This window comes from Polychytrium aggregatum (genome assembly GCF_025602895.1).
Source record: "Polychytrium aggregatum strain JEL109 chromosome Unknown BJ171scaffold_2, whole genome shotgun sequence".
NCBI lineage: Eukaryota > Fungi > Chytridiomycota > Chytridiomycetes > Polychytriales > Polychytrium > Polychytrium aggregatum.
Window position 1 is genome coordinate 1,392,759 of NW_026516204.1, and position 12,943 is coordinate 1,405,701.

Below are 12,943 nucleotides of genomic sequence, written 5' to 3' on the forward strand. Positions count from 1 at the left end.
CGTTGATGATGCCTCTGTGGGGGGTGTCGGATCGACATCCCAAATAACCCGCCGCCCTGTTTTCTCCCTCCGCCTCCCTCTGCCGTTTGCATATAAGCTCTTTGTACTGCTCTCTCGTAATTGTACCTGAATACTACCCCCCCCATTCCAACGGGAACAAAGCAAAAGAATCCATAATCCTCTTGCAAGAGCAGCAGACCAGATCACTGGGTGATGTGCGTGCAAAAAGTCCACTGGCATTCAGTCGCTGTGGTCGTACGGATAATGATAATCGTCTATGTGAAGGGTTTGGGTGGTGGCCGAGGTCGATTGGATTGTGCTCCTTCAGCCCATTCGGGCCAGTGCAAGACGTGTTTTGCATCCATTAACGAAAGCAGTTCAGCCAGAAGGTCGCATTCTCGTTTCTGAGTGGGAGACACAAGCCGCTGTCCCAGAAATGTCTACTCTCATCAACTGCGCTCGTCGGTTGAATTCGCAGCCACAGATTCTGGCAGTATACACATGTATACACATGTATACACACATGCATGTGTATATTACTCTTGGTTGAGCGAATGTAGTGATGCGGGAGGAGGGGAGGGATGGAGCTGGAGGCGGTAATCGGGGACGAGGGGAATGGGGACGAGGCTGCCGACGGGCATTCTCTTGGGTTTCTTGTGGGGCGTTTCTTCCTCGAGCCTTGCCCCGGAAGCCGCCACCATCTCGCGGAGTTGTGTTGACCCGGGCCCGGTTCTGGTCGAGCCACAAACGTAGCGGCCAGGTGTGTGCGCGCGTGTGCTTGTGTGTATGAGCTCAGTTGAGTAGCCTTCGAGACTTGCCCATGTAGTAGCCAAAGAACCAACTCAGCAGCACCACGACGATGCCCTTGTAGCGGATCGTCTCCACCAGCTTCTTGATGAGGAAGAGGGCATAGATGTGTGTGGCGCTGGACTGCCGTGAGACGGCGCGGTGCAGGGCCGGGGTCGGTCGAAGAAGCTGACTTGCCGGTACAGGTTGTGCGGGCTGTGTGGGATGTGACCGAGACGCACCAGCCGATGTCGGGTCTGGGACAGGGGTTGCAGTGCCGTCGGTGTTGTTGTTGGTGTGGGTGTGGGTGTTGGGGTCAGGGACGCTCTCGAGCTCAACTTCCGAATCGCTCAGATCGTTGTCAGACTCGCCAAAGGACGTGGCATGGATCTCCTTGTGGATGATGTGCGGGTCGATCGGGGTTGAGAACGGCAGTATCGCTCGGCTCGGGACCAGGGGCGCACTCAAGCCGATCGGCGTCGCAAAGGTCTTTTGGAGATCCGGTGGGAGGCTGAGGTAGGTCTGGATGAACGAGAAAGGGAGACGGTGAGAGCGACATCCCAGCGAAAGTTTCAGATCGTGCAACAAGTGCGGTCATGAAGCAACGAGCAACCAAGAAAAAACATGGCGGCAGGATGAGCGTCTCGGAGTCTCTGGAGCAACTGCCAGTCTGGCTGGCACGACCGTGCCATGTGCACTCACCTCGAACATGGCCGTGATGAACTCGTGCACCGGTCCTGGGAACCACCGCTTGATGGTGAAGTTCCCCGACCACCATCCGAGGTGGCCGCCCTGCTGTGTGGTTGCCAGGATGGCATACGGATTGCTGCGGATTTCGTGGTAAGGGAGGGCTTCTTTGTGGGCGATGGGGTCGTCGATGGCATGCAGACAGAGCAGTGGCACTCGGACATTGGGGATGTGCGGGGCAGAGGAGCCCAGTCGGTAGTATTCGTCGACGGTCCGATAGCGGAAGGCGATGCGGGTCGCTCGGTCGTCAAAGTCGGTGATGCGTCGAGCCTGGTTTGTGTCCACATGAGCCGCAGCGAGAGGGCAGAGTGCAGTGAAGACCAAGGGTGATGGCAGCATTTGAGGACGCGCCCAGACCAAAGGGTCATCCAAAAGAATGATTTGCGTGCAGAGGTCAGACGAAAACAGCGCAGCAGATGGCCGGTTAGTGTGATGATCCCAAGTCTGTCGGAATCATACCAGGGCATGCCGCCGGGTGGTGCTTGATCCATTGGCATGTTGGTGACGCCGGTAACTCCAACTCCACACACATGCGGCATTGCTCCACTGCGAGATGACGACACTGACCATACCTTAAGCACATGGTCCGGATCGATGAGCTCCTGGTCTTTGATGGCATCGATGTGACTGTCGGTACAAAGCAGAGCCACAAGGGGGAGGGAGAAGGGCAGAGGCGTGATTTCGATGTGGGAAGATTGGAGATGAGCAGGGTGAAACCAAGTACAAGAGCGGTACTGGAGGTGTGCTATCACACAAGGCGGCATGGAGACGGCGCACCGAGCCGGAGGAGCGACGACCACCAATACGGCGACGCTATCGAATACAGTTCACCGCTTGTTCGCAGTCGCCGACAGGTGGTAGAGCTCTGCGCTTACCTGCGGAAAAGGCTCTTTAGCGACACCGTCATGGCGGCCGAGTAGATTTTTCCAACCAAGCTGCGGTGGAGCGCTCGGCTGCTGATGAGCAGGTCGTAGGGATTTCCAACCGAGATGGCCGCAATGAAGGGACAATCCGAGCCCATCTCTCCAACGGCCTGCGATCGACGTTGCAGGACGATTGGTCAGTCGGTGTCGTGGCGATGGGATGAGCTGGAAGAGCGATTGCTTCGGCGGGAGTAATCGATACAGCCGCACAGGCCAGAGCAGACACGCGAGTACAGGCGAGGATGCTTGCCTTTAGAATGATGTTTGCACCAAGCGAGAACCCGATGCCAATCAGAGGGCTTTCTGGGCATTTGCGTCGGATGTAGTCGAGCGCAAACTTGATGTCGCCGGTATAGGCCGCGCAGTAGAGCTGGCTCGTGGTGAGTTTGGTGCCAGCGCAGCCGCGGAAGTTGACGACGACGCAGCGATAGTACTGGGGCCCTTTCGTGACCTCGCGGACCAGGTCTTTGATGTAGGATTCGTGGGAGCCGCCAGTGAGGCCGTGGAGAATGACGACGATGGGAGTTTCGTCAAAGGGATGTCGGTTGGGTCCCGGACACCAGTCCAGGGCGATGTTGCCGCCATCGGGGAGCTGGAGATGATCTCTACAAATGCGATGGCGAGTTGGGACGATGAGACTGCGGACCCGGCACTGTCCGGCGCCTCTGCCAATCCTGCCGACGCTCCTGTCGATGCTCCTGTCGATGGCTCTTTCCTCAGATGCACCACTCTTGATGTTGGCGGATCTGCTGATGCACTGATAACAGGCCCACCATCGCGACGAGCGGCGGGTACAGGCTCCATATCGAACCACACATGGCTGCTTTCTGTCTCCTGCCTACCTCTCGTATCGGAAGCCATTGTTGAAGTAGTTTGCGTTCTTCATCTTGTCGTTGTAGAAGGACGTGAAGATAGTCTGCAGATGACCGTTGCTGAGCCACAGGGTTGGGTGGTAAACGGCCTTGGGTCCATAGAGCCCCGGACAATGCTTCTTGACAAACTCGGAGAGGGGCATCCGGCGAATGCGGTGTGTGTCTGGGTCAACAATGGGGATGTGGATCGTCTCGTGGGCATGGGTGAGCACCACGGGCGACCGGACAATCTGCATGTAGATCCAGAGGAGAGCCAGGATGGCGGCGGCCGGATAGACCAGGCTGGCGGCGATGCTGCCAAACATTCCGGTCTCGATGTCGACGATGCTCATGGCTGCGCTGCGGATGGTGAATCTGGCGAGTCCAGTGACGCTTGCGGACAGGACGGCAGCAAGGATGGCAGCAACGAGCAAGCGGGACGAATAGAAGGGTGCTGCGACGGGTCTTGAACGAAAGACGAGGCAGACGCTTGGCCTGGCCGACGAAAGCTGTTGGTGCGGTAGAACAGGCTATCAGAGGCAGAGACTGGGACGATGGACGAGGCCCGAATGCGGCATTTGCCTGCGGTAGCAGACGATGGCCAGGATGCACGCAGAGAGCGACAAGCTGCCCGGCTTGACGACGATGGCGATGACGACGAAGAAAAAAAGGTGGAATTCGGAAAACGTCCTTGGGCACGAGCCGACCAAGCGGGAAAACGGGCCGATTGGGATTTGCCCTGGCGCCCCACGCGACCGCCGGATGCGAGATGGATGATGGACGACAGCACCGCGAATGGAAGAAGCGACCTGGCGATAGCATGGGTCGTGGCGAAGACCGAAGCCCAACGAGAGTGTCGCCATGGAAAGTAGGAGCACGTCCTTGCAGTGGACGGCAAAAGCTGGCCACGACCGAGTGTCCCATTTCATTTTGGAAACGTTGTAATTCGCTCGCAAACATGAACGCAGACACCAAGAGATTATGCGAGGGAGAGGGAGAGAATATTGCACGGCACGAGCAAGCACCGCCGCCCAGGCAACCAGTGCCTGGAGTGACGGTGATAGCGAAGCGAAAGGGTGGTAAATAGAGATCATGAGAAGGACTATTCATTCGAAACGAGGCGGAATTAATTTGAACCCCAAGGTTGGTGGGTGTGGGTGTGGCAAGCGCTTTGCTTTGGCCGGGGCCGATAGATCGAAATCGGATGCACTTTAGCAGCTCATGGGGCGGCTGTCGGTCATGCTCATGCACTTGAGAACTTCCTGGTAGCGCTGGATGCGGAGGACCTGGTTCGCGGCACCGGAACCGCCGTTGCATTCGAGCTGGCCGTTGATGGCGCGGGTGGCATCGGCAAAGGAGCCCTTTCCGCAGTTGTTTTCGTACCAGAACCAGACGGCCGTCTTCCAGGCAAGGGTGATGTCGGTGGCAACAAGGTCGGGGTTGCTGAGCAGATCAACGCCAATGGACTTGCCAGCAGCCTGGTAGTTGCAGGACCACGAGAGCTGGATAAAGCCTCTGCAGCGGGAGAGAGACAAGATGTCGAATGAGTGGGAGTGTACAGCCAGCAGGTGGCTTCCATGTCTGCCAGCCGACCGGATGGTGCCGGTGATAAGCGCCGCGCAGCGAGGCTTACCTTCCGTAGTAGTGCTTGCCAGCAGGGACCGGAGCATTGCACCAGGCAGGGCCATCGTAACTGGTGACGCAGCTGCTCTTGGCCGACGGCAGAGCGCAGTACTCACTGGGAGGCAATGGAAGAATGAGTGTGAGCACCGAGGCTGATGGGCCATGGATCGCATCCAGTGATATCTGGGGCGAGAGAGCACAGAGGCGCAGGACTTACACCACAGCGGTCAGACCGTCACTCTCGTGGTCAATTTCTCCGAGGAACATGGCGAGTTCGCTGCGGGAGGATCCCAGGGAAGTACCGGCGACGGCGGCCTGCAGACCAGTCCAGCGGTCCTGGACCATCTGGTCGGTGGTAAGCTTGGTGAAGGCGCACTTGAACTCGTCGAGGGTCATGAGGAAGCTGCCGGGAGGCGACGGGGGCTGGGTTTGGCAGGTGGGAGTTGGACAAGAAGGGATTCGAGCAGCAGGCAGTTGAATGAGGTGATGAGAATGGATGGATAGCCCTGGCGACAATAACGAATGGCAAGGATACGGTTGGCAGAGGCAGCGCAGGGCAGAGGTCATACCGTGGTGGGAGTCGAAGTGGCAGTGGTCCGGGTGATGGTGGTGGTGGTGGGCTTGACAGTCTTGGTCTTGGTGGTCTTGGTCTTGGTGGTCTTGGTCTTGGTGGTCTTAGCCTTAGTGGTCTTAGCCTTAGTGGTCTTCGACTTGGGAGCCTTGGCTCCAACGCCGTTGGCCGAGGACGACACATGGTTCTGGCCGGAGACGGCGACATCGGCACCGACATTGGCGTTTCCGCCGCGGGCCAGGACGGTCGTGGCGGCACAGAGAACCAGGCCGAGGGTGGAGAGGGTCGAGCTAGAGAAGATCATGTCGAAGGCGGCGGAAATGAGAGGTGGGGTGCTGGCTGAATGGCGATGGAATGAGATCGGGGAATGGGATTGAGATGAGTTTGAGCGATCCTGCTGCAGACCACGAGCGACCAAGACGCAAAGGACACGACGGACCTGGGACAGGGGAGCGGGAAAGACATGGATTTATGGGAGGAGGCGCTGGGCGCGTGAGGGCAGACGACGCGGCTGTGGCGCGGCAGGGCAGAAGGCACGCGACCACGACGCGCGTGGCTGTGCAGGGCGGGTGGCGGCGCCTTTCCTCTTCCTTTCTTTTGCGCTGCGGCGGGGGCCTGTGCTGTGTGCGTGTGTTTCGGCCTGTGCCCATGGCTGTATTGTCAAGCTGGTGCGCTGTTGAACAGACTCGGTACATTGTTGAATGGAGTCGGTGTTTGGGTTTGGTGTTTGGGTTTCGGTGGAGGCGTGGCCGAGTCGCTGGCTGTCCACGGGTGCATACAGCGACAGTGCGAGATACAGCGGCAGCGGCGGTCACACAGAATCGGTTCTGTGCAGCTGTTGCCCGCACAGAAGCCCACGTGGCGCTTCCACACGTGACATGCACACGTGATGCGGATGCACTCCAGCCAGGTTCGAACGGTCTGACTCACCATCTGTGTTCTGACTCGGCTCGGTTTGTCTTTTTTCCTCGTCGCTGCATCGATCGTCGCTGAATCGATCGTCGCCAAATCGATCGTCGCTGTCCACCCGCCGACCTCGTCATCTTCCGTCGCGAAGGCCTCCTCGTTCCCTCCCGGTCCAAGCTGTCCTCGGCCTCAGAAGCTGCAAAGTCCACCATTGTTGCCCACCCTGCTTAAGGGCTAGTTCTCCACAGCATGGCTTCCCGCGCTCGCACCTGGACTCGGCTTCTGGCTGGTTCGTCGGCTTCCTCATCATCGACCCCGCGGTCCCTGATGGTCTCGTCGCCGCATCCTGCCTCCAACATCCGGCTTCTTGAGCTGAAGACGCCCGAGTCCCGCAGTGCTCTGTTGCCGGAGGAAGTCGCCTATCTCGAGGCTCTGAAGGATGCCCAACACTTCCACCACACGTTTTGGACAGGCAACAACCAGAGCTTCATTGCGCGAAAGGCCGAATTCGAAACCGAAGGTGCGCATACAGATGCGTCTATGCTCGATGGATAGACTGCCGTCTGATGGGTCACTGCTCGATGGGCAGGCGGCAGCCGGATCGACGGCTTAATTCGATGCTGGATTGGCTGGCGGGTCGATGCTGAAATGGCGGATTGCAATGCAGCGGGATTCTATCTATCTGTACCGCCTCGGCGCTCCCTTGCTGTGTGTCGCTGCTCATCATTCAGCCGTGTTATGAGCTCCAAACATGCACGCTTGCCATTGCGGATTTCTCATGTCGATGAAGGTTCTGACTCTGGCTTCTCTTTCCAGTCTTCCGACAACACAACCGCTCGGCCACCCCCGAGGAGCTCTCGCGATTCTACAAGATCTATCTGGACGATTCCTTTGATCGACACATGCTTTATAATCGCGAGTGCTGGAAGCTGAACTTTGCACTGCTGCCGCCCTACTATCGGGCGCAGATGGCGTATTTCAGACGGGCGCTGCTTGGTGCTCACACCGCCTCCTCCCGCGCTGCCGCAAGCTCCGTCTTTGCCCCGATTGTGTCTGCCGTTGATTCCATCCGCTATGTTGTGCGCAACTGGTATTGGGCGTATCGCTTTTCGTCCATGTACCGGGCCCAAGGTGTCACTTACCGATAAAGTGCGGTTCACAGCCGCCCTGGTCGTCTCCCTTCCTCTGTCCCTTGCCTCTTTCCCAGTCGTCCCGATCGACTCTTCTTTTTTGCTTCTCTGTTTTTTTGGATCTGAACGGCCTTTGACGCTGCCGGTAGCGGAAATGCCCCTCCGTGGCATGTAATGATGTTGGAATCGAGCGCGCAAATGTATCTCGTATCCAGCAAAGCCCCCCCCCTCGCACGGCGCATCGCCGCTTCGTTGCATATCGGAGCACGCCATGCCATCATCGTGCGAAACAGCTACTTCTGCTTCTGCTTCTGCTTCATGCATGGCGAGTCCAACCTCTGTCCACTTTGCGTCGCACAGTCGTCACACGGCCGTCCTCCGTTGTTCGGTGATGTTCCTCGGCACGACGAAAACGCTGCCGGCTTTGCCGAGACCAGTCCCCGTCGGAATATCAACATCAACGGCCATTAAAGGCCATCAACGGCCGTCGTTGGTGAATCGGGGCGACGCTTTTGAGCTGGTGTTCGAGTGCCGTGCGATCGCTGGGCCTGGCAGGCTGGATCCGGCGCACTGGGCCGGTTGTGGCGCAGAGTTGTCCATCGCATGAGGACCAAAGTCCCCCCCCCCGCAGGCTCTTGTCCGCATCAGGTCCAGAGCGCCCATCGCACCGCAAGCCGATTCATCTGCTCCTGCGCCGACCTCCTGCGGCTCCTCCCAGCCTCGTTCGTCGACACCTCCTTGCTGCCGCCGACCCGCCCCGTCGTCGGCCGTCCGCTGGATCTGACCTCCCGCTCGTCCTTCCGCCTCACCAGTCTCGCCATGCCATCCGAGGGGCTCGTCCGGTCCAGGATCGACAGGCTCTTCTACCACCACGGACTCGTCTGTGCCTCGAGGCCCTACTCAACGCTGCTTTTCTCCTTCGCCCTCATCATATATCTTTCCTACCCGGTGCTGTCGTCCACCAACAAGACCAATCCCTTTGTCCATCTGATCGAGGAGCACCGAGCCTGGGATGAGCTGCACACCCGCCCAACCGATTCGTGGCTGCTGAACCTTGGGCGCTTCGTTCTCTACCAAGCCTCGTCCGCCTCAGCCAGCTCCGTGGTGCTGCTGCTCTGCTATGCCATCGTCTTTGTCTACATTTCGCTGGTGATGCAAAAGATCGACCTGGTCAAGTCCAAGTTCGGGATCGGATTCGGCGCCATCCTGATGGTCGTTGCGTCGATGCTCATGGCCGTTGGGCTCTGCATCCTGATGGGCTTTGACCAGTTGAACCAGCTCGTGCCGTGGTACGAGATTCTGCCCTTCCTGATCATCGCCATCGGTGTCGAGAACATCCTCAATCTCGTCAAAGCCATCGTCCAGACCTCCATGGACCTGCCCGTCAAGAAGCGAGTCGGTCTTGGCCTGAGCCAAATCGGCTCCAAGATGGCGCTGTCGATGGGCTACCAGATGCTGTTTCTGGTCGGCGGATCACTCATCGACATCCCGGCCCTCCAGGTATGCCCTCTCCATCAGAGCACTTGGACACGCCATCCTGAAGCCGGCTCTATGATCGGGATTATCGTCATCTCAGAGCTCTGGACTGCAAGCCCGTCATGTCGATGTTCGCCCTCGACTGCCCTGCCCGATCTTGCCCATCCGCGAGTGCTTGCCGTTAGACTGACGGGCTGCTATTCCGCCTTGCACAGGAGTTCTGTCTCGTGGCTTCGCTCGCCGTCGTCATCGGTTTTTTGCTCCAAATCACGTTTTTCACCGCCATTCTATCGATCGATATCCGGCGCCTCGAGGTACGGACATCATCCAATCATGGCATTCTGCCCTTGCGGTCGAGTGTCGATCGCTACGACCACACCGCATCCGGAAGCCACAGCTTTGATGCCCGCAATGAAATTGCGCACTGTGACCGAGATTGAGATTCAATGCCCATGCCGAGGCCAATGCTGTTGTCATGTGGCACTGACCCGTCATGGTCGTTCCCACGCACTTCCAATTGCAGCTGTCGGACCTTTATCGATTGAAGAACCCGGCTCATTCCGCCGACGGGAAAGCCAAGGAAGGGCAGAGGAAGCATCTGCCCCGCAGTCTTGTGCTGGTTCGTTGTAGATCGTGCTTCGTCTGCGACTCGATACCTTCTTGTGCTGTCCTGCAGCAGTCACTGCAAATGAGTCTGGATATACAACTGGGGGCTATCGTGCCGAGAGAGTGTTTTGGTCCATACCTGCCCAACAGCGACCACTTTCGCCCTCGGTCTGTGACGAGAAGCAGCTTTGTGCCACTGACTCTGCTCCCCTTTGACTCCGCTCGCTATCTAGACATTTTTGATCATGTTGTGTCTTGGATTCGGTCTTTACGAGAGCTATGGCAGCCGCCGCCAAGTCGGACGCCCCATTGCACCCCTTCCCGAGGCAACGTCGGTCGTTCACTATGATCCCAACACAGAGAACGAGTACGGCCAAGCGGCAGAGTCGTTGTCGGCATCAGATCGCCCATCTGTTTGGCCGCCATCACTCCCTACTGCTTCGGGGTCCGCTGGTCCATCGAGCACGGGTCCCGACGGGCAAATCAATCGTGCGGACCATGAGCCGAATGCAACTACCCCGGCGGCATCGTTTGACGCTGTGATCAAGTTCCTCCGCGCTCCGGTTCTGATCGTGGGCCTGGTCGTCAGTCTGCTCGTCAGCATCTTTGCCTGTATCGGCTTGACGGGATTCCTGGACTGGGTGCTCAAGCGAGTCATCTTTGCTGGCTTGAAAAAGGTGGCCAGCATTATATTTTGGCAGTACAGCCCAGAAGTGAGTCCTGTCGATGACCATGACGGAGATTGGCCCGATGCTGCAGAATCGCTGTGGTCTGGCGGTCGCGATCCTGCGCACACAGCAAACCCCACGCTCGCACCGCCCAAGATCCTCTACGATCGCATCCGCATCGCCACGATCAAATCCTCGCTTCCGTATCCCGTTTCAAACGCCAAACTCATCTACAAGGACGAGGGCGATGCCGAGACCGGGCGCCACGGGTTTCAGCAAGTACTCTGGAATCGCCTGGAAAAGCTGGTCTACTGCGACTTGCTGAGTCTGCGGCCGCTGCGATCGACGCCATCGGCTTCGAGCCTGTGTCGCACTTTGGCTCGGTACAGCACAGACTATGGCACCCGCATCATCGCCCTTGAGCACCAACCGAAATACCGACTCGTTATTGTCGTGCTTGATGATGGCCATATCGACATCTGGGATACAGTTGACTGGAAGCGTCAGCGTCTCTTCAAGATCATGCTCGGCGCCTACAAGATCACGGCTCACTGCTTCTTTGACTTGCCGGTCTTGGACAGCACGGTTCCTCAAAAGCCTGAACAACCCCTGTCGGCTGGGCCCACACTCCGGGAAGGCGCGCTGTGCATCGCCCTCTCTAACGGTGACCTGTTTACCCTTGTTTACACCCGCCCGTCGGAGCACTTCGGGTTCCACAACATCCAGCGGCATGTGCCGATAACCACCATTGGATCATGCCTCGCCGGCCTGCAATTATTCATCGGACTGGCCGACGGCTCCATCGTAGCCCTGGACTCGATGTTTCAGGCGCACGAACGGCCGGGGTCTGGCGTCCCGATAGGCCAGCGAACCTTTAGTGGCCACGCCGACAAGATCACCCATTTGAATCACCAAGCTGATCTCAATGTCCTTTTCAGCGGCGACGCCAAGGGACAAGTCCGCATATGGAGCTGTACCACTGGCGAGTGTCTGCTTGTCCTGGAGGCCGAGCCCGCGACTGCGCCAGGCCTTGCACCGCTCTCTGGCTGCTTGCGCTCCGACTCTGCCAACGGAATCCGCCTCAAGGCACCTCGCCAATGCTCCAGTCGAGTCTTGTCGATCGAAGTGTACACGGCCAGCCAAACCATGCTCGACTCGGCAGTGCATCTGCATGTGCAGAAGGAATCGCGCTTGATTGTGGCTGTGGCAACGCAATTCGACAATCTGAGTCTCTTTGAGGTTGTGCTCCGATCTCGCTCGGCTCAAGGCGACCCCGGAAGAGATACAACCCCTCTGGTCGAGGCACCGCGCTCCCACAACAGCGCCGGCTCGGCGATCACTGTGGTGCGGACACGGCTGATCCTCAACGAACAGGTCAACGGCTGTGGATTTGTTCGGATCGTGGACACGGACAAACTGCTTGGATTCCAGCGTCGGGCCGTCTCGGAAAGTAGCATACGCAGCTGGGATGGACGCTATGTCTGGGACGCCACCGACGACGAATATGCCCCCTCTGGGAACGCACGCAAGTCGCGGCCGAGCCAGGACTCGCAAAACGATCGCCAGTTGTGGGTCTGGGAAATGTGGCTGGTGGATCTGCATGATCGCTTCCAGACCAGTCTCTCTCCCGAGCCCAGCGTGGTCCAATCCAAGTTTGACTCGATCGTCACTCAACGCATCGCAGTTGGGCTCGACGACTTTGACGGCGAGAACATGATGGCGTGGGAGCGAACAACACCTGCGCCTGGTCCGTCCGAGAGCCAGACAAGCGACCCGCTCTCGTGGCTCTGGAACCCACCTGCCCAGCCATCGCCACTGTCTCCAGCGCAGCCCAGTCATGGCCATGCCGCTGCTTCAAGCCTCGCTGATCCTCGCGATCCATCTAAAAACTCAGCTCCTCGATTCGGTGTCGCTGTCGCCGTCCTGGAGGAGCAGGGCTTGGTTCCTGCCACCACCATCCCGAGACAGTCTGTGGTCGATACCCAGTCTGCGACATGGTCGATGCACAGCTACGATCGTGTTGCGACTCATGTGCCGCAGGATGGATCGCCGCTCGCGTACATCTACGACTCGGATTCGCAAACGCAAAGTGACTCGACTGAAGGCGACGATGAAGGCGGCCGGTATCACTCCGACAACGGCCCATGGACGCCGGGCCCCTCGCTGTTTGGCCATGTGGCACCGCCATCGGTGGTGGGGCTTGCCGACCACCATTCCACCCCACCGATTGCTGCTCCAACATGCACAGACGAGGCTGCGATGCCCGTCTCTGTCTTTGAAATCAGCGGGGTCGATGCCGTTGCTCACAGCAGCGACATGCTTCTGTGCGCCATTCCCTTTGGCAACTTCCTCAAAGTAGTCGAGGTTGGCAAACACAGCCCGGGAGCTGGTCATGGCAGCGGCGCCGGAAGCAAGCGACGGAGCAGCGCTGGCATCGCCGATCCAGCCGAAGACGGACGGCTAGGACTCGGTCGATCAGAGTCCGGCACCACGCTGATTGCCCAGACATCTGGCCTGGCGCTGTCCTCCATGTCGGCGCCATCGACACATCTGGCTACCGGCCGCAAGAAGCGGGACTGAACGAAACTCGACCAGAGACATGCGGATGTGGCGCATTACACTCCTTGCTACCGATAATTTGCTGTTGCTACTGTTG

The 12,943-nt window shown here is 58.5% G+C and overlaps 4 protein-coding genes across 4 annotated transcripts; 2 read left to right on the forward strand and 2 right to left on the reverse strand.

Moving 5' to 3' along the window:
• Positions 1-576: 576 nt before the first annotated feature.
• BJ171DRAFT_118845 (Alpha/Beta hydrolase protein) lies at positions 577-3,760 on the reverse strand. Its single transcript, XM_053105527.1, has 6 exons — positions 3,299-3,760; positions 2,707-3,061; positions 2,409-2,566; positions 2,106-2,160; positions 1,489-1,803; positions 577-1,308 (listed from the first exon to the last, which is right to left on the reverse strand). The coding sequence occupies exons 1-6, from the start codon at positions 3,658-3,660 to the stop codon at positions 793-795; spliced, it is 1,761 nt and encodes a 586-aa protein (XP_052971581.1). The 5' UTR covers positions 3,661-3,760; the 3' UTR covers positions 577-792.
• A 405-nt stretch (positions 3,761-4,165) lies between these two features.
• Positions 4,166-5,931, reverse strand: BJ171DRAFT_595231 (lysozyme-like domain-containing protein). Its single transcript, XM_053114582.1, has 4 exons — positions 5,500-5,931; positions 5,148-5,353; positions 4,941-5,045; positions 4,166-4,822 (listed from the first exon to the last, which is right to left on the reverse strand). The coding sequence occupies exons 1-4, from the start codon at positions 5,803-5,805 to the stop codon at positions 4,519-4,521; spliced, it is 921 nt and encodes a 306-aa protein (XP_052971582.1). The 5' UTR covers positions 5,806-5,931; the 3' UTR covers positions 4,166-4,518.
• Positions 5,932-6,478: 547 nt separating this feature from the next.
• BJ171DRAFT_118897 (uncharacterized protein) lies at positions 6,479-7,779 on the forward strand. The gene is made up of 2 exons (XM_053105529.1): positions 6,479-6,927; positions 7,224-7,779. Exons 1-2 carry the CDS (start codon positions 6,657-6,659, stop codon positions 7,553-7,555), a joined length of 603 nt encoding a protein of 200 aa, XP_052971583.1. The 5' UTR covers positions 6,479-6,656; the 3' UTR covers positions 7,556-7,779.
• Positions 7,780-8,356: 577 nt separating this feature from the next.
• On the forward strand, positions 8,357-12,867 carry BJ171DRAFT_577117 (sterol-sensing domain of SREBP cleavage-activation-domain-containing protein; the record flags this gene model as incomplete). The annotated part of the gene is made up of 4 exons (XM_053113789.1): positions 8,357-9,037; positions 9,229-9,327; positions 9,537-9,632; positions 9,853-12,867. The coding sequence occupies 4 exons, from the start codon at positions 8,357-8,359 to the stop codon at positions 12,865-12,867; spliced, it is 3,891 nt and encodes a 1,296-aa protein (XP_052971584.1).
• Positions 12,868-12,943: the final 76 nt, after the last annotated feature.

What these genes read in the sequence shown, in the direction of transcription:
- BJ171DRAFT_118845 (XM_053105527.1), bottom strand. Translation starts at nt 3,660, where the DNA reads ATGAGCATCGTCGACATCGAGACCGGAATGTTTGGCAGCATCGCCGCC. An exon ending in GTGCAAACATCATTCTAAAG is followed by an intron (nt 2,567 to 2,706) that starts GCAAGCATCCTC and finishes CGTCGATCGCAG; the next exon opens with GCCGTTGGAGAGATGGGCTC. An exon ending in TCATCACGGCCATGTTCGAG is followed by an intron (nt 1,309 to 1,488) that starts GTGAGTGCACAT and finishes TCGTTCATCCAG; the next exon opens with ACCTACCTCAGCCTCCCACC.
- BJ171DRAFT_595231 (XM_053114582.1), bottom strand. Translation starts at nt 5,805, where the DNA reads ATGATCTTCTCTAGCTCGACCCTCTCCACCCTCGGCCTGGTTCTCTGT. An exon ending in CCACTTCGACTCCCACCACG is followed by an intron (nt 5,354 to 5,499) that starts GTATGACCTCTG and finishes TGCCAAACCCAG; the next exon opens with CCCCCGTCGCCTCCCGGCAG. An exon ending in GGCAAGCACTACTACGGAAG is followed by an intron (nt 4,823 to 4,940) that starts GTAAGCCTCGCT and finishes CTCCCGCTGCAG; the next exon opens with AGGCTTTATCCAGCTCTCGT.
- BJ171DRAFT_118897 (XM_053105529.1), top strand. Translation starts at nt 6,657, where the DNA reads ATGGCTTCCCGCGCTCGCACCTGGACTCGGCTTCTGGCTGGTTCGTCG. An exon ending in GGCCGAATTCGAAACCGAAG is followed by an intron (nt 6,928 to 7,223) that starts GTGCGCATACAG and finishes TTCTCTTTCCAG; the next exon opens with TCTTCCGACAACACAACCGC.